This window comes from Bos javanicus, chromosome 15, assembly GCF_032452875.1.
Source record: "Bos javanicus breed banteng chromosome 15, ARS-OSU_banteng_1.0, whole genome shotgun sequence".
Classification (NCBI taxonomy): domain Eukaryota; kingdom Metazoa; phylum Chordata; class Mammalia; order Artiodactyla; family Bovidae; genus Bos; species Bos javanicus.
In genome coordinates this window covers 55,595,339-55,615,539 of record NC_083882.1, presented here as the reverse complement: position 1 = coordinate 55,615,539, position 20,201 = coordinate 55,595,339, and the positions used below count along the sequence as shown (strand labels likewise).

General features: G+C 37.6%; 1 protein-coding gene across 5 annotated transcripts in view; it reads right to left on the bottom strand.

Annotated features, from left to right (window-relative positions):
* Nucleotides 1-20,201, bottom strand: part of UVRAG (UV radiation resistance associated) — a 335,117-nt gene that overhangs the window by 149,982 nt on the left and 164,934 nt on the right. For all 5 annotated transcript variants that reach the window (XM_061380900.1, XM_061380904.1, XM_061380901.1 and 2 more), the window contains one exon: nt 15,493-15,619. In XM_061380900.1, the coding sequence (XP_061236884.1) occupies nt 15,493-15,619 (127 nt within the window). The remainder of the gene's footprint in view (nt 1-15,492; nt 15,620-20,201) is intronic.

Sequence of the window (20,201 nt, the reverse complement as noted above, 5' to 3'; positions counted from 1 at the left end):
AATAGCTAAGAAGGTCAGAGCTAATTTAATGCTTAAAAACAATAGGCAGATCCTATGGGAAGCAGTGTACTATACTGGAAAGTCTGTGGGCTTAGGAATACGAAAAATCTGGGTTAAATTTTACTTTTGGGACTCTAAACAAGTGCTAACTTCTCTGAAGTTCATTTTCTTCATCTGTAAAATGGAGATAGTTTTACTTTTACTGAATATTTATATTCTCTCAACCTGTCCCCATGAAGCTCCAAGTAGATAACGTATACAACCAGCTTGATTGATTTTACTTAAAAATAATCATCACAAAGCACAATCAGGCACAACATCCAATGATTCTATTACAATTTCCTCCTGAATTTGCTTTTTCATTCTTGGAGATCACTACTCCATACATTACCCAAATCCTTACAACTCCTCTAAATCCTATATATTAACTACCCTACCTCATAAACCTGGAAATAATAGAAAGATTTCTTTATAATCCTACCTACAACCCAATATGAAACTCGGTGGCCGTTTTCTTAGCCTTCTCCTATTCAGTGGATAATACTTCTACTTCCACTTGAATTTCTTCTTTTCCAACCCCATGTCATGCTACTCTCTTCCTAATAAATTATTTTCCAGCAACAGTGGCCTCCCGTCTATTCTATAACACAGGCACTTCCTATGTCCAAGCCTTTCACTTGCCGTTCCCATTGCTGGAATTCTTATCTTCTAAGACTGAGCTCCTCAAGAAATTCTTTCCTGAGCAATCTTTGTAAAAACGGTCTCCCAAAGTTCTCTTCTATCACCACAGCTTGTTTAGAATCCTTCTCACAATCTGATATCTACTTTACTTGTTGGCTTCTTATTTATCATCTTACCCACTAAGTAACTATCCAAAACTGGAAGTCTTAATTCTTCCCTTTCTCCCAATATCTGCTTCCCTCCAGTATTTGTTTTGATGAATGGTTTAATTACTTGGCCAGCTGTCCAAATCAGAAATTGGAAAATATCTAAATCTTTCTCTTTCCCTCTCTCCTCCAATCCACTAAATCATCAACAGTAGAGTCCATCATTAAATATCTTTTGAACCCACAGATACTGTCCTCCCTTTATATTTCCAAACTGTTTAGATTTTAATTATGTACTGTTTATATTACTGTAATAATTTCCATTATGAGAATTCCTTACCCATAACTCTTCAAAGAGAACTTTCTAAAACATACACCTAATCTCCATTCTGTGTAACGGTCATCAATACAGTCTTGTTTACTTTTTTGTCTTTGAGAAATTTGTTTAAGTTATTTCAATAGATCTCCAAACTTTTTGACATAACTTCCTTTTATGTCATTTATTGCCTCTTCAGCCTCTCCTAGGGACCTCTACTCAAACGTTAGTTGAAGCTTTACTGAATTACCTGAAATTCTCTAATCAACTTCCATGCCTCTGTGTAACTGTTCCCTCTACTTGGGAAGTCTCACCTTCTCCCCCCAGCTATCAGCTCAAGTGTCACCCACCTTCCATGGAGTTCTGGTTTTCAGATGCTCATCATCTGTGTTCCTATGGTCTTCTCTACATATTTCTGTCATGCAACCATCACATCTATCCTTCTGTTTCCATCATCTTATATAATGCCTGGCTCCTTTGGCTGCTCCAAAAATAAAAGTAGACATGTCCATCCATACATACTCAATGCCCTTTCCACGTCCTTTACATGCCCTGTGATTGATCTCCTTTTACTTCTGTGTTGAAACATCTAATTGTAAATGTATTTTTTGGTAAATGTCATTTCCAATGCTTTTGAGAAGTAAATAGAGAAAAAACAATGACAAACCAAAACAAAAGTCTGTCAGGTGGCTTACTTCTAAACATCTATATCTTCTATTGCAAGAGGGGGAGATTAAAATATGCTAGTTTGACTTTCTTACAATCCAATTAAGATATTACTGAAATAAATCATTATAAATATATGGAAAATCAATCATTCTGAAAAGAAAATCTGAGGTTTACTAAGAATCCACCTTTTTCCTCCTCACCACAAAGCTGTCTGTCTTTTACTGCCTCTCACAAGCTACATACAATGCCAACGACTAAATAAATCCTGGGAAAACTGCCTTTGGGTCCAAAAAATTCTGAAAGGCAGTTATTCATTTTGAAGGAAATTTATTTAGGAATTTCTGTCAGATGGCTATAGGAAATCAGAACATACACACAGATGAATAAAATTTAAATTTTGCCATCATTTCTAACAAGCATATCTTGAATTACAAAGTTTGTGAGAAGCAATTTTTCTATTTGTGACCTTATGACCTAAGAGGAGAAAATTGTTACACAATGTTTAATACTGTCTTTGTAGATTCAAATGGAAATCTATGACCTTTTGATGGAAGCTAAGGCACCAATTTAAACATACTGTCGGGGGATTTCCCTATTGGCCCAGTGGTTGAGAATCTGCCTTCCAATGCAGGGGACTCTGGTTCAATTCCTGGTTGGAGAACTAAGATCCCACATGCTGTGGGTTTAGTTGTGTGGAATCTTATTCCAAGGAATAAGAACAACCCAAGGAAGTCCATGTGCCTTAAAATCCTGCATGTTTCAATAAAGATAAAAAATACCACATGCCACAGCTAAGACCTGACACAACCAAAAATAAATAATACATAGATATATTTTAAAAATCAAATATACTGTGTGATTCTTCTTTTATCTGAGATGCAGGCCAAATGATTCACTGACCAAGCAGAAGTTAATTAATTAAACATTTTAGTACTTTAAACACATAGTAGTCATGTATGGATGTGAGAGTTGGACTACAAAGAAAGCTGAGCACCAAAGAATAGATGCTTTTGAACTGAGGTGTTGCAGAAGACTCTTGAGAGTCCCTTGGACAGCCAGGAGATCCATCCGAAAGGAAATCAGTCCTGAATATTCACTAGAAGGACTGATGCTGAAGCTGAAACTCCAATATTTTGGCCACCTGATGAGAAGAGCTGACTCCTTGGAAAAGACCCTGATGCTGGGAAAGACTGAAGGTGGGGGGAGGAGAAGGGGACGACAGAGGATGAGATGGTTAGATGGCATCACTGATGCAACGGACATGAATTTGAGTAAGCTCCGAGAGCTGGTGATGGACAGGGAAGTCTGGCATGCTGCAGTCCATGGGGCCACAAAGAGTCGAACACGACTGAGCAACTGAACTGAACTGACACACACACATACACATATATATATAACTTTAATTACTCAAATTTCTTGCAAAATGATAACAAGAATTATAATTGATAGAAAACTTCATATAAATCATTTATTTTGGCAATACAAGATCAAAACTTTTTTATTAACTACAATTACCAGAGGAATTTCTTTCCAGATCTGAACAATGAAATCTGACATTTCTGATCTCTTCTACACACAATGTCACTTAAAGAATGTGTTTTTGGTTCTTGCTTATCAAGACATATTGAAGACTGTAAAATAGGAGTTGAGTATAGCTAACTAGAGAACTCCAATAGGTCATTCCCAACAAATGGCTTTTCAGTTAACAAATGACATCTACAGAAACATGTAGGTCAGAGAATCTCCCCCCCACCCCATCTTTTATTGCTGGGAAATTTATCATTAGCATAAAGCTCCAAAAAATAAAGAGATTCATCAAAAAAGAGGAATAAATCCCTAACCTTTCTGCCAAGTCTATCTCCTAAAATAACTAGAATCTCAGAGATGTAAGAAATCTTGATATATAATCCAAAAGTTTGTTTGTCTGTGAAAAGAAAATAAGGCCCCCCACCCAAAGTTGGATGACTTGCCTAAGGACATACAGAGAGACTGGCAGACCTTTCATCCAGATATCTTAGTTAATTAAGATACAATCAAATCTAAGAAATCTTTGGGGAAAATTCACTTTACTCATCCTGTAATAAAAAGGAATATAGCAGAACAAAGTTCTCCATCTAATAGTCCACAGGTCAAATGGAAAATCAGCAAACTATCAGTCAGTTTATCTGTTAGACATATACCAGAGGAAGCAACAATGATATTAATATTTACCAGAAACAAGACAGGCTTTGGATGAAATGAATCTAAATTTGAATCTGGATCTGTTATTTATCCATGCCACCTTGGGAAATGTCTCTAAGCCCCAGCTTTCCTCATTTGGAAAAGGGAGTAAAAATTATTATCTCTTAGTATTATTTCTACTATCTCTTAGTATTATTTTAAGAATTAAAATTAATAATACTATCTCTTAGTAGTATTTTAAGAATTAAAAGATAATACTGTAAGTGAAAAAAGATCTGGCATGTTACACGATTTTAATAAAAATTACCTGCTTCACAGTATTGTGTAGAAGTCAGATTTTGCAAGGTTTTAGGTAGCATGGAATGGTAAGAAAAGCAAGAATCTGGAGATGAAGGGTGTGCATCTACATTTCAACTCTGCTCCTATTTGTACCTCACTAAGCCTCTTGCTTTCTCAGCATCTTATGAAATGAAGTAACATTACTTTCCAGGGAACTTTAAGGACCAAATATAACCATCCTTGTATAAGCACTTCCTAAGTATAATATAGTGTTACATATATGTTATTGTTAATATAAAGAAACTAATTGGATTAGAAAGTAGTTTGTTACTACAAGGATTAGGGGAAAGTATTAGTTACTTAATCATGTGGACTCTGCAACCCCCTGGACTGTGGCCTGCCACACTCCTCTGTCCATGGAATTCTCCACGCAAGAATACTGGACTAAGTAGCCTTTTCCTTCTCCAGGGGACCTTCCCGACCCAGGGATCAAACTTAGGTCTCCTGCATTGCAGGCAGATTCTTTACTGTCTGAGCTACCAGGGAAGCCCCCAGTTAAGGAATTCTGCTTTTGTAAAGTTAGTATCACTCCCCAGGCACCAATGAAGAGTTCTCAAATTTTATCAACATGTGTAATTGTGTTTCAGTTCTACTGAAAACATTTCCTTAAGACTGATGTTTCAAACCATTTTCTAAACCAAATTTCAAGCAAATTAATGTAGGTCAAGTGTTGTTTCTTGTCTCAAAGATTTGAGGGTTGAGTCAGAGCAAAAGACTCTATAAACCAATATATAATTAGTTAATGTGAAGGTTATCTTTATTGAAACGCTAAAGAGGGGAAATCTGCTTTTCTTTTTTTTAATTAAACGGCATAACTAAATATCTGCTGGAAATGAAAATATATACATTAACAAACATTAATGTTGAAAAGATCAGTTCCTGGCCCAGCTGGAAGTTACTGTGGACCACAAGTTGGACCACTGCCTTCCAGAATGGGAAGGGGAATCTTATAAGTGCGGATTAATGAGCCCCTCAGAGTTATGTGGCCACCCAACAAGTCAGGAACATTGGACAGAAATTATCTTTTTGTTGCCTCTTTGCATAAATCATTCAGCTGCAATGAATACTTGCAAAACACAATACATACATACATATATAAAATAGGCAATAGCTTCTTCCAAATGTGTTCACAAATCAACCCCTATGGCACCACTATGAGTTGCTATCCTTCTTGCACAGATGTATAAAAAGATGCAGAAATTAATTAACTCCTTTATGGTCATTCAGAAAAATCAGTAGCAAAGACAAAATGTCATATATTACTGACTCTGTATCCTAACTGAGCTTTTGGGCTGAGAACCAAGTATGAAGACTAAGCACCAAGTATCAAAGAGAAGCCATGATATGTAAGAAGCCACCAGTACTATTTAAGTAGCAAATTATTTCACTACTGGCTAGCAAACACACTAAATCAAAGCTGCAAACAGAGTGACAAACCCAATTTTCTCCTTCATGTTACTAATACCAATGGCTCAAGTGCTTCTAAAATATTGTAATATGGCTCAATATTCATTAAATAGTACATTGATGTACATGTACAAGAATGATGTTCAACACAAATGAACTTTTAATAGATAAGAGTATGTCTCTGGTAACCTAGCACAATCACTATAAAAAATAGGGTCCCCAGCAAGTAGATTAGGGTCTACTGGTACCTAACTATGGTTAGCTGTATCTAGTCAACCCTTCTTTCCAATTCCTCAGGTCTCATCACCAGTCTACAAAGATTCCCAATGGCAGAAAAGTACAGCCAACAACAGCACCCATTCTTCTGCTTAAATTTGAGCCCAAAGTGTCAACGTTAGATTCTAACCTGCCAACGACTCTAGGAGTTCAGAGAAATATAAAATAATACTCATCTCCAAAAACATATATGAAAGTGGAAAGAAAGCTCCTGAAGTACAAAGTCAGTGTTCAAAACCAGTAATTCTGAACCATTCTGGCAAATCCATATTTAACTTGAACATTACCATCCTTTCTTTCTATGATAAAATGGAGATATAAGAATGTGCTGACCATGACTTCACTCTCAGAGTCAAAATGGGTATCTACAAAATCTTACAGTCTTCCTTTGTAGCACTGTTGGGCATCAGAACTCTGAACACAGGCTCTGTCATAACCTGTTACGTGGCTTTGGGCCTCTGAAACTCAGTTTCCTCATCTATAAATTGGATAATAACATATATGATATCTTCATTAATAGGTGGATATAAATAACACTGCCTTTAATTAATAGGACAATTAGTACGAACAAAATGAGATAACGAATGGAAAACACATGACACTGCTTAATATTCTACAAATATTAGCAATTCTCATTACACCTCAGTCTTTTTTTTTAATTAATTAATTTTAATTGGAGGCTAATTACTTTACAATATTGTGGTGATTTTTGCCATACATTGACATGAAACAGCCACGGGAGTACATGTGTCCCCCATCCTGAACCCCCCCTCCCACCTCTCTCTCCACCCCATCGCCCTGGGTTGTCCCAGAGCACCAGCTTTGGGTGCCCTGCTCCATGCAGTGAATTTGCACTGGTCATCTACTTTACATATGGTAATATACATGTTTCAATGCTATTCTCTCACATTGTCCCACCCTTGCCTTCTCCCACATAGTCCAAATGTCTGTTCTTTACATCTCTTGTCTCTTTTGCTGTCTTGCATATAGGGTTGTCATTACTGTCTTTCTAAATTCCATATATATATGTTAAAATACTGTATTGGTATTATTACACCTCAGTCTTTTAAATGGGATAGAAGTCACTGTTTAGAAGTTCACCTGCTTCAAGGCTGGTGATAGGACTTCTATCAGAATAAAAGGGAAAAATACAACTGGGAACACAAGTGAAAAACTGTATCTCCCTATCTTTTTACCATATGCCAGAATAACATAAATTCCATGGACTTTACACAATCTATTACTGATAGAGCGACTTCACTTTCACTTTTCACTTTCATGCATTGGAGAAGGAAATGGCAACCCACTCCAGTATTCTTGCCTGGAGAATCCAAGGGATGGCAGAGCCTGCTGGGCTGCCGTCTATGGGGTCGCACAGAGTCAGACACGACTGAAGTGACTTAGCAACAGCAGCATTACTGATAAAAGGTGGTTATCAACCTGTGATTAAGTTCTGGAATCAACAGAAAGAGTTTAATCATATCATTTGTCAATTGTGAACTTCAGTAAGGTATTTAATGTTTCTGACCATGATTCCTCAACTATAAATGTAAATAATAACTGTACCTATCTAATAAAGTTACTGTGGTGATTAAATGACTCATATCTATGAAGTGACAAGTATGGTAACCTGGGCTTCCCAGGTGGCTCAGATGGTAAAGAATCCACCTGCAAAGCAGGAGACCCAGGTTCAATCCCTAGATTGGGAAGATCCCCTGAAGAAGGGCATGGCAATTCACTCCAGTATTCTTACCTGGAGAATCCCATGGACAGAGAAGCCTGGCAGGCTATAGTTCATGGGGTCATACAGAGTTGGACACGACTGAGCAACTATCACTTTCACATGGTAAATGAAATACTGTAGTTATCATTATTTTTGCTTCTCTTATTAGAAAAAGGCAAAAGTTCCTAACCCCTCTAAAATCCTAGAGTGTTTTCATTTTAAAAACTGATGATCTTGAAAAAGATATGTAGACATACATGCTACAGGTAGCAAGCAATTTGAGTATTGTAATAGTTGATGGTACTTTCAAAGCACCAAAAAAAAAACAAAAAAAAAAAACCCATGTCTTTTCATAGATTAGACCTCTTAAAATAGATCTTGTATGTACACAACAGCTATCTATTTATTTGGAGTCATTCTAACACACATTCTAATAGAAACGGGTCTTGATCATAATATCTCATGATTTTAAATGGCAGTAGCCCAGACTTTCAGGTATAAACATCAATATGCAACCTGTACTGGAATGCAGATAGTTCTGACAACCATTGTCAAAGAATATACAATTCTTCTACAGTATTTCTCAGGAGAATATCAGTTTTCCCAAATGAATACTAAGCTAGAAACTACAGAAGTCCATATTCTTTAGCTCTGATGCTGATAACATTAGACTGATAACTGTAACTAAGATTCAATCCTTCAACAGATATTTACTGAATGCTACTCTGTCCCAGGCACTACCCCTACTCTCAGCGATCTCACAGTCTGCTGCTGCTGCTGCTAAGTCGCTTCAGTCGTGTCCGACTCCGTGCAACCCCATAGACGGCGGCCCACCAGGCTGCCCCATCCCTGGGATTCTCCAGGCAAGAACACTGGAGTGGGTTGCCATTTCCTTCTCCAATGCATGAAAGTGAAAAGTGAAAGTGAAGTTGCTCAGTCGTGTCCGACTCTTCACGACCCCATGGTCTGCAGCCTACCAGGCTCCTCTGTCCATGGGATTTTCCAGACAAGAGTACTGGAGTGGGGGCCATTGCCTTCTTACAGTCTAGAGGGAGACAAACTAGCAATTATGTACAATGCTATAGTGGAAAAGCACAGGGGCTCTGGGAACACACAGTAGTGCATCTAACCCAGCGGATAAAGGTGGGAGGAGAAGGAGAAGGGGCCAGAGAAGAGTTTCTGGAAAAAGTGATAATTAACAGAGGCCTAAATGCTGGTGAGACAGACTAAAGCAAATTATAGTTTCTTTTAGTTCTAAAGAACTTGCATATGGCTAAAGCATTGAGACTGAGGTGGATCACAGGAGCCATCTTCAGTCAGGAAGGACTTAATTTTAAATGGTACAGATATTCAACAAGGTGACATACAGGAATAAGACAGAAAACATTGTGTTCCTATTTTCTTAAGATCATTTCAGTTTTACAACTCATCTGATCATCATACACATCCTTGCTACACAAAGTATGTTCCATAGACCAGCAACATCAGCAGAACTTAGAAGCCTGTTAAAACTCAGCAGGGTACTGACACAGTTATAAGTATTATTATTAATTTCATTTTACAGATGAAGCCAAGTAACTGGATAAGGGTATATAGCCGGCAAATGAGCCAGGCATGCATCAAGAACTTTGAATCAAAATCTATGCCTCTAAATTTAAACTATATTTTTCTAAAATTACTGAAATAAAGTAAAATCACAGTTTCAAGATTATTCTTTAGCCCAAACTGTATTTTATATAGATCAAAAATTTTAAACTTGTTAGCCATGGCCTATTTTATTCACATTCCAAATACATTCCCAATACAGTAGATTTTGTTTGCCACTACATTTCATTTATCTACCAATCTCAATGGTCTGAAATACAGTGAAGACAAACAGGAAGCCAAAAAAAAAAAAAAAGATGCAGTGCAGATAAACTAAGGACAGAGAATTCATGTCCTATATGTAATGCACATGACCTAGACACGAGCCACTCAGAGCCTCACTCTATGCTAATGCTCCCTGGGTGCCATATAAGGCACTAACCTAGGCAATAAGAAGGAAGCTAATATAAAAATGACAAGTTTCTGCCCTCAAAGTTCAAACATACTAATTGGTAAAATAAGGCAACATCAAAAATACTATGGGGATACAGAAGAGGGATAAAGAAATTTCTGGAAGAAGCAGAAGAAAGCCTCAAAAGAGAGGTCATATTTAAGCATGTCTTTGAAGAAACAAAATAACTGAACCAAGCAGAGAGAAGCAATGTTCTTATAACAACAAGCAAAGAGGTGAGAAAGCACAGAAAAAAGACTATTGTTTCTGAATGATGGATTAGCATGTATCAGATTTACCCTCCCACTATAAACAACTAAAATAGAAATCATACAAAAGTATATGCGGCAAGTCTCAGTTTCTGGGTAACAGGCAGCCCAGGATAGTGGTTTCTGAGAGAAGAGAAAAAAACCCTGCTGCTTTATCAACTAAGTTTACACAATATTTTAAGTCCTTTGTTGTCATTTCAACAATCTTCACAGCATCTTCACCAGGAGCAGTTTCCACCTCAAGAAACCACTTTCTTGGCCCATCTATAAAAAGTAACACCTTATCTAAGTTTTTATCATGAGCTTGTAGCAATTCAATCACATCTTCAGCCTTCACTTCTAATTCAAGTTCTCTGGCTATTTCTGCAACAACTGCAGATCTCTCATGTGACCAGGTACTATCAATGAGCAGTAATATTTTGAAAGTAAATGAGCAGTAATATTTTGAAAGAAATCTTCTCTCCTAAGCAATACGTCTCAACAGTAGGCATAAAATATTCAGTACACTATATTGTATACAGAGGTAGGTGCTGTCTTCTAGGCTTTCTTTTTCCATTTATAGAGCACAGGAAGAGTAGATTTTGCATAATTCTTAAGGGTCCTAGGATTTCAGTTCAGTTCAGTTGCTCAGTTGTGTCCCACTCTTTGCAACCCCACAGACTGCAGCACGCCAGGCCTCCCTGTCCATCACCAACTCCCGGAGTTTACTCAAACTCATGTCCATTGAGTCAGTGATGCCATCCAGCCATCTCATCCTCTGTCATCTCCTTCTCCTCTCGCCTTCAATCTTTCCCAGCATCAGGGTCTTTTCAAATGAGTCAGCTTTTCGCATCAGGTGGCCAAAATATTGGAGTTTCAGCTTCAGCATCAGTCCTTCCAATGAACATTCAGGACTGATCTCCTTTAGGATGGACTGGTTGGATCTCCTTGCAGTCCAAGGGACTCTCAAGAGTCTTCTCCAACACCACAGTTCAAAAGCATCAATTCCACTGGGCTCAACTTTCTTTATAGTCCAATACACGACTACTGGAAAAACCACAGCCTTGACTAGACGGACCTTTGTTGGCAAAGCAATGTCTCTGCTTTTTAATATGCTGTCTAGGTTCATAACTTTCCTTCCAAGCAGCAAGCATCTTTTAATTTCATGGCTGCAGTCACCATCTGCAGTGATTTTGGAGCCCCCCAAAAATAAAGTCTGCCACAGTTTCCACTGTTTCTCCATCTATTTGCCACGAAGTGATGGGAGTGGATGCCATGATCTTTGTTTTCTGAATGTTGAGCTTTAAGGCAACTTTTTCACTCTCCTCTTTCACTTTCATCAAGAGGCTCTTTAGTTCTTCTTCATTTTCTGCAATAAGGGTGGTGTCATCTGCATATCTGAGGTTACTGGTATTTCTCTCAGCAATCTTGATTCCAGCTTGTGCTTCCTCCAATCCAGTTGTTTCTCATGATGTACTCTGCATATAAGTTAAATAAGCACAGTGACAATATACAGCCTTGACATGTTCCTTCTCCTATTTGGAACCAGTCTGTTGTTCCACGTCCAGTTCTAACTGTTGCTTCCTGACCTGCATACAGATTTTTCAAGAGGAAGGTCAGGTAGTCTGGTATTCCCATCTCTTTCAGAATTTTCCACAGTTTATTGTGATCCACACAGTCAAAGGCTTTGGCATAGTCAATAAAGCAGAAATAGATGTTTTTCTGGAACTCTCTTGTTTTTTCGATGATCCAGCAGATGTTGGCAATTTGATCTCTAGTTCTGCCTTTTCTAAAACCAGCTTGAACATCTGGAAGTTCATGGTTCACATATTGCTGAAGCCTGGCTTGGAGAATTTTGAGCATTACTTTACAAGCATGTGAGATGAGTGCAATTGTGTGGTAGTTTGAGCTTCAGTTCAGTTCAGTTGCTCAGTCGTGTCCAACTCTTTGCGACCCCATGAATCGCAGCATGCCAGGCCTCCCTATCCATCACCAACTCCCGGAGTTCACCCAGACTCACGTCCATCTAGTCAGTGATGCCATCCAGCCATCTCATCCTCTGTCGTCCCCTTCTCCTCCTGCCCCCGATCCCTCCCAGCATCAGAGTCTTTTCCAATGAGTCAACTCTTCGCATGAGGTGGCCAAAGTACTGGAGTTTCAGCTTTAGCATTATTCCTTCCAAAGAAATCCCAGGGCCAATCTCCTTCAGAATGGACTGGTTGGATCTCCTTGCAGTCCAAGGGACTCTCAAGAGTCTTCTCCAACACCGGTAAATGAGCACTGGCTTTAACTTAAAGTCACCAGCTGTGTTAGCTCCTAACAAGAGAGTCAGCCTGTTCTTTAAAGCTAGGCATTGACTTCTCTTCTTTAGCTATGAAAATCCTAGAAGGCATCTTATTAAATATGGATGTTTTGTTTTCACTAAAAAATCTGCTGTTTAGTGTTGCCACCTTCATTCATTATCTAACTAAATCTTCTTGATGACTTGCTGCAGCTTCTACATCAGTACTTGCTGTTTCACCTTGCACTTCTATATTTCGGAGACAGCCTCTTCCCTTAACTTAATGGAGTAGTCTCTACTAGCATCAAACATTTCTTCTGCAGCTTCCTCACCTCTCTCAGCCCTCAAAGAATTGAAGGGAGTTAGAGCCCTGCTCTGGATTACTGCTGCTGCTGATGTTTAGTCGCTTCAGTCGTGTCCGACTCTGTGCGACCCCATAGACGGCAGCCCACCAGGCTCCCCCGTCCCTGGAATTCTCCAGGCAAGAACTCTGGAGTGGGGTGCCATTTCCTTCTCCAATGCATGAAAGTGAAAAGTGAAAGTCAAGTCGCTCAGTCGTGTCTGACTCTTCATGACCCCATGGACTGCAGTCTACCAGTCTCCTCCGCCCATGGGATTTTCCAGGCAAGAGTACTCTGGATTAGGCTCTGGCTTAATTGAATATTGTGACTGATTTGACCTTCTAAGCAGACCTTAGTCTAAAACTTTCTCTATATCAGCAATACAACTATTTAACTTTTTATCATCCATGTACTCAATGAAGTAGCACTTTTAATTTCCTTCAAGAACTTTTGTTTGCATTCACAGCTTGGCTGTTTGGCTCAAGAGCCTAGCTTTCAGCCTATCTTGGCTTTCAACATGTTTTCCTCACTAAACTTAATCATGTTTAACTTTTGATTTAAAGTGACAGACATACGATTCTTCCTTTCACTTGAACATTTAGAGGTTACTGTCAGGTTATTAACTAACTTAATTTCAGTATTATTGTGGCTCAGGGAATAGGAAGACTCCAGGGGAGGGACAAAGGGAAATGGCTAGTCAGTAAAACAGAACATACATAACATTTATTAAGTTTATTGTCTTATATGGGTGTGATTTGTGGTGTCCCTAAACAATTACAACTGTACATCAAAGATCACCATAACAAATACAATAATAATGTAAAAGTCTGAAGTACTGCAGTTATCATAGGATTTAGCAACTCTACTCTCAGGTATATTCGAGAGAAATAAAAACATACTTCCCTACAGAAACTTAGATATGAATGTTCACAGAAGCATTATTCAGAAGGGCAAAAAATGGAAACAATCCAAATTTTCATCAATGGACGGATGTACAAATAACATGTAGTATACCCATGTAACTAAATTTTATTTTAAAAAAAGAAGTAGTGATGCATGCTACAACATGAATGAACCTTGAAATATTACATTAAATGAAAAAAGTTGATTACAAAAGACCACATATTGTATGATTCCATTTATAAAAATTGTACAGAAAAGACAAATTTATAGAAAAAGAAAACAAATCAGTGCTCACTTAAGATTTGTGAAAGGGGGCATGTGGATCAATGTTTAATGGGTACACAGTTTCTTTTAGAAGAGACATATTGTGATCATTGTACAACCCTATGAATAAACACCAAAACACTGATTTATACACTTTTAAATGACCTGCTTGGTATATGAATTAAATCTCAATAGAGCTGTTTAATAGACTGTTGAACATAGAAAGCAATGGCAACCCACTCCAGTACTCTTGCCTGGAAAATCCCATGGACGGAGGAGCCTGGTAGGCTGCAGTCCATGGGGTTGCTAGGAGTTGGACACAACTGAGTGACTTCACTTTTCATTTTCGTGCATTGGAGAAGGAAATGGCAACCCACTCCAGTATTCTTGCCTGGAGAATCCCAGGGACAGGGGAGCCTGGTGGGCTGCTGTCTATGGGGTCGCACAGAGTCTGACATGACTGAGGCAACTTAGCAGCAGAAGCAGCAGAGCTGTTTAAAAAACTTTTTATAATTTTCTTATGTCATAAAATAATTAGAATAGAGTCAGTTTAATTATGTGTGTGTGCACTCAGTCGCTCAGTCGTGTCTGACTCTTTGCAAACCCACTGTTGCCCATCAGGCTCCTCTGTCCATGGCATTTTCCAGGCAAGAATACTGGATTATAGTATAAACTGAATTATAAATATATAATTAGCTTACAGTATAAATAAATTTTAAAAATTATAAAAAACACAAAAAATTACGCAAACCAATTTTTAAAAAAGCAGAGTGGGGGGTTACTTTAACAGATGCTTCAAAAGGAGTATTCCCAATCAGTAAGAAACACAAAATAGTGTTCAACTTCATTAGTCTTAAGGGAAAGAAAAATTAAAATTCCAAGAGGACGCTACAACATACCCACCAGGAAAGCTAAAATACAAAAACAGAAAGTATCAAACACTGACAAGGATGCAGGATACATTGCTGGATGGAAAAGACGCAAACTGGCAAAACTACTTTGGAAAACTTTTGGACACAACCTACTAAAGCTGAAGTATCCTATGGCTATGTAATTCTGCTCCTGGGTTTATAGCCGAAAGAAATGCATTTTAAAAATGTCCTTTAAGAAACATGTACTATACCATTCAAGGAAGCATTATTTGTTATAGTCCCAAACTAGAAATTAATGAAATGCCAAAAGCAAGATTAAATAAATTCATATTCGTACAGTGGAATACTATCAGCAGTTAAAATAACTAAGACTACATTACGTTCAGGTAGGGATGAATCTTACAAACAAAATGTTGAAAGCCAGCACATAAAATGTACATATTATATACTCCTATTGTATACAGTTCAAAATCAGGCAAACTCAACCTATGGTATATGGAGTTAAGGTAGCAGGATGTCTGGCTAGAGATGCCACGAATGGAAGAGAACATGAAGCTTCTGGGGTTCCAGGGTCCTTATAATGCCTGTTTCCTGACAGGAGATTCTGCTTATGCAGGTGTGTTCAATTTGAAAATGTGAAGTGTGTGTGTGTGTGCATATGTACACTTTATGCACCAATTTCAAAATACTTCAAAATTTTTTTTTAAATTTGTGTTAGTAAACTTATAAAGATGACTATTTAAGCCCACGGTGAAAAAGGAAAATTACTGAATGTGGAGGCTAGGCAGTTTGTAAGGTATTTTCACTCACCTTTGTCCTGTAATGCAATTTGTTCTTTATGCAGCAAGACTACCTCCCGTCCCAAAGCTTTCTTCTGTCTTTCCAGTTCATTTCGAAGCACCAAAATTTTTAATTGCAGGCACTCACTTTCTTTTTTCTAAATAATTAAAAATACAGGTAAATTTATGAATATAAAAGTTATGACTGAATAACAACATGCACAATATTTCAAATGTGAGTGGTTTAAAGCACTTTAATACTCATGTAACTTATAGATCTCTTGAGTGATTTAATTATCAGCATCTGTCATTTTAATGGAATGAATACAGATGTAAGCAAAATGCAGATTAGAAATAAATCTAAAGTCTGGGAACAGTTCTTTCTAAAAGACACTATAAAATATCTTAGGCCTCTTTCCTGATACCACAATGCAATATGACACAAGTTAATAATAAAAAAAGGGGGTTTCGTTGGTGTTTCAGTGGTTAAGAACCTGCCTTGCAAGGCAAGGAACACTGGTTCAATCTCTGGTCCCTTCATGCCTCAGAGCAGCTAAGTTTATGCGTCACAACTACTGAGCCATGCTCTGGAGCCCACAAGCCACAGCTACTGAAGCCCGTGTGCCTTAGAGCCCGTGCTCCGCAACAAGAGAGGGCACCACGATGAGAGGCCTGCACAGCGCAGCGAGTGAGTAGCCCTGGCTCGCTGCAGCTAGAGAAAGCCTGCACACAGGAAGGAAGACACACCACAGCCAAAAAAACAACTCAACTCTTTTTAAAAGCCCTACTGGAATTAGAAATTAGACTGATATTGAATTGAATTAAAAACAATAATAAAGAAACAGTTTTCGAAATGTTCAACACAGAGTTACCTTAGGACCCAGAGTTGCACCCAACAGAGTTAAAAACATGTCCATACAAAAATGTGAATATGACTGTTAGAGCAGCAGTACTCACAACAGCCAAACAATGAAGTCAAGCCAAACGTGCACTATCTGATGACTAGATAAATAAAATGTGGTGGATATTCAAAGGAATACTATTTGGCAGTAACAAGTGAAGTACTGATATATGCTACAACATGGATGAATCCTGAAAACATTATACTAATTGAAAAAAAGCCAGTTTTAAAAGGCCACAGACTCCCATTTATATGAAATTTCCAAAATAAGCAAATCCACAGAGAAAAGATTTCCATCCTTACCAAGCTAAACTAAAGGTGCTCTAATAACCCACAGATTTTGGAGAAACCCAAGTAGGGACCTGGTGTTTTCAACCCATCCAAACAGTAACTAGCCAAGCCACCCCACAAGGGGAGCCTGGAGCCTTGCTAACAGCGTAACAACGTAACCCTCTTCCTCCCTACTGGGTAATATCAGAGGCAGCCAAGTAGAGAGAGCTTTCACTACTATGCAGTGGTGTTGAAACCACCCTATCATCTACACGGGCAGTTAGAACTCCCACCCTTAATCAACACTATCAACTCCTTTTGCATGTGCACACACACACAGAAACACTCCCCCCCCCCCTCTCTCTCTCACACACACACACCTCTGCCACATGGGTGTCAACGGAAGCTTCTTGGGGAACTTGGACTTCTACCCCAACTTGGCAGTAATGAGATGGTTGCTCTTCCTTCCTCTACCAGAGGTGTCAGAGGAAGTCAGGTAAAATAGAAGATTTAAATAAGATCCAGAGACTCATAATATAATACCCCAAATGTACAAGTTTCAATGAAAAATCACTCATGATATTAAGAACTACAAAGATGTCAAGTAAATAAAAAAGGATAATCAACAAATGCCAACACTTGAGACAAACAGAAAATATAATTATCTGACAAAGATCTGAGAGTAGCTATCACAAAAATGCTTCAATAGAAATTAAGAACCTATATGGGAATAGAATCTTAAAATGAGTGGATATATGTATAACTGATTCACTATGCTGTACAGCAGAAACTAACACAACACTGTAAATAAACTATACTCCAATAAAAATTAATTTGAAAAAAGAAATTAAGAACATGCTTGAAACAAAACAGAACATCTTGACAAAAAAAAAAAAAATAGAAAATCTCAATACAGAAAGTGAAAACCTAAGAACTGAAATTAAAAAACTCAATGAATGAGCTCAAAAGAAGAATGTAGGAAACAAAGAAAAGAATCTTTAATCTGCAAGACAGAACAATAGAAACTACCCAGTTTAAACAACAGAGATACAAATGAACAGAATCGCAGGAATCTGCAGAATGATACCAATTTGTATCAAGTACCAGGAGGAAAGTAGAAAATGGGCAAAAATGAAAAGTACTTGTAGAAATAATGGTTACAAATTTTCCAAATTAGGCAAAATAAATCTACCAATTCAAGAAGTTAGAGAACTCCAAACAGAATAAATTACATGAAGAAAATCACAACGTAAATGAAACCAAAAGCTATGTTTTTGAAAAGGTCAATATGGATAAACTTCTAGCCAGGCTAACCAAGAGAAAAGACAGAAACTACTAATATGAGGAATGAAAGAAGGATCATCACAATGATCTCACAGACATTAAAAGAATAATTTAAAATATTATAAAAACCATCAGCAGATGAATGGATAAGAAAGCTGTGGTACATATACACAATGGAGTATTACTCAGCCATTAAAAAGAATACATTTGAATCAGTTCTAATGAGGTGGATGAAACTGCAGCCTATTATACAGAGTGAAGTAAGCCAGAAAGAAAAACACCAATACAGTATACTAACGCATATATGTGGAATTTAGAAAGATGGTAATGATAACCCTGTATATGAGACAGCAAAAGAGACTGATGTATTGAACAGTCTTTTGGACTCTGTGGGAGAGGGAGAGGGTGGGATGATTTGGGAGAATGGCATTGAAACATGTGTAATATCATATATGAAACAAGTCTCCAGTCCAGGTTCGATGCATGATACTGGATGCTTGGGGCTGGTGCACTGGGACGACCCAGAGGGATGGTATGGGGAGGGAGAAGGGTTCAGGATGGGGAACACATGTATACCTGTGGCGGATTCATTTTGATATATGGCAAAACCAATGCAATATTGTAAAGTTAAAAAAAATAATAAAAAAATAATAAAAACATAAAAAAAAACTCTATGCCCATAAATTTGATAACTTAGAAGAAACAGATCAACTCCATGAAAGACAATCTACCATAACTCACACTAGGAGAAATAGAAAATCCACACAGGTCTACACACACGCACACACACCTCACAGTAGGAGAAATAGTATATATATACATACACATATATGTATATATGTATGTCTATTCAGATTATCTATTTCTCCCAGTGTGAGTTTTGGTAGTTATGGTAGATTTTATATATATATATATATATACAATTTCTTATACATAAGAAATTAAATCAATAATTAATAACCTTCAAAAACGTAAAGCACCAATCCTGATGGTTTTACTGATGGATTTTACCAAACATTTAAATAAGACATAATACCATTTTTTGAAAATCTCTCCCAAAAGTTCCAGAAGAACTTCCTAACTCATTCTATGAGGCCAGCATCATCCTCACATCAAAATCAAAGACATCACTAGAAAGGAAAATTACAAACCAATATTTCTCATAAACATAGGTGCAAAATCCCCAACAAAATATTGGCAAATCAAATCATCTATATATATAAAGAATTATACCATGGCCAAATGAACTGTATTCCAAGTATATAAGACAAAGGTTCAGCTTTCAATAATCAATTAATGGATTCACCACATCAACCAGGCTAAAGAAAAAAACCACATAACCATATCAATAGGTACTGAAAAAGCATGCAACAAAATTCAACTAGAAGTAAAGAAGAACTTCATCAATTTAGTAAAGAATACTTGCCAAGAAACCTACTAATATTTGCCAAAATATTTAATGGTGAGAAGCCAGATGCTTTCCTCCTATGCTGGAGAACAACACAAGGATGTTCCCCACTTTCACCACTGCATGTACTGAAAGTCCTAGCTAAGCAATAAGGGAAGAAAAGGAAATAAAAGATATATATACTGGGAAAGAAGAAATGAAATCATCTTTGTTTACAGACGGTATGACTGTCTATGCAGAAGATTCCAAAGAATCAACAACAACAACAAAAAAGAAACCAAAAAACCAATCTAAAACCTCCTAGAACTAATAGGTGATTATTAAGAGCAAGGTTGCATGACACAGTTTTAATACACAAAAGTCAACTGCTTTCTTACATAACAACAAAGGATAATGGGAATTTGAAATTAAAAACACAGCATCGATTACATTAGCGTGAAAGTATAAAATACTTAGGTATAAATCTAACAAATTATGTAGAAGAGCTACAAGAAGGCAACTACAAAAATCCAAAGAAAGTAGTCAAAGGAGACACCGCCCAAAATGGAGAATATCCACGTTCATGGAGAGGAAGATACTAGTAAGATATATCAATTTTTCCCAACTTGATCTACAGATTTAGCAACATTCCAGCAAATTATTTTGTGGATATCAACAAACCGATTATAAAGTTTAAAGAGAAAAGCAAAAAACCCAGAGTCACCAACAAAAGTACAAAGTAGGAAGACTGACACTGCTGCTGCTGCATTGCTTCAGTTGTGTCCGACTCTGTGCGACCCCATAGACGGCAGCCCACCAAGCTCCACTGTCCCTGGGATTCTCCAGGCACAAACACTGGAGTGGGTTGCCATTTCCTTCTCCAATGCGTGAAAGTGAA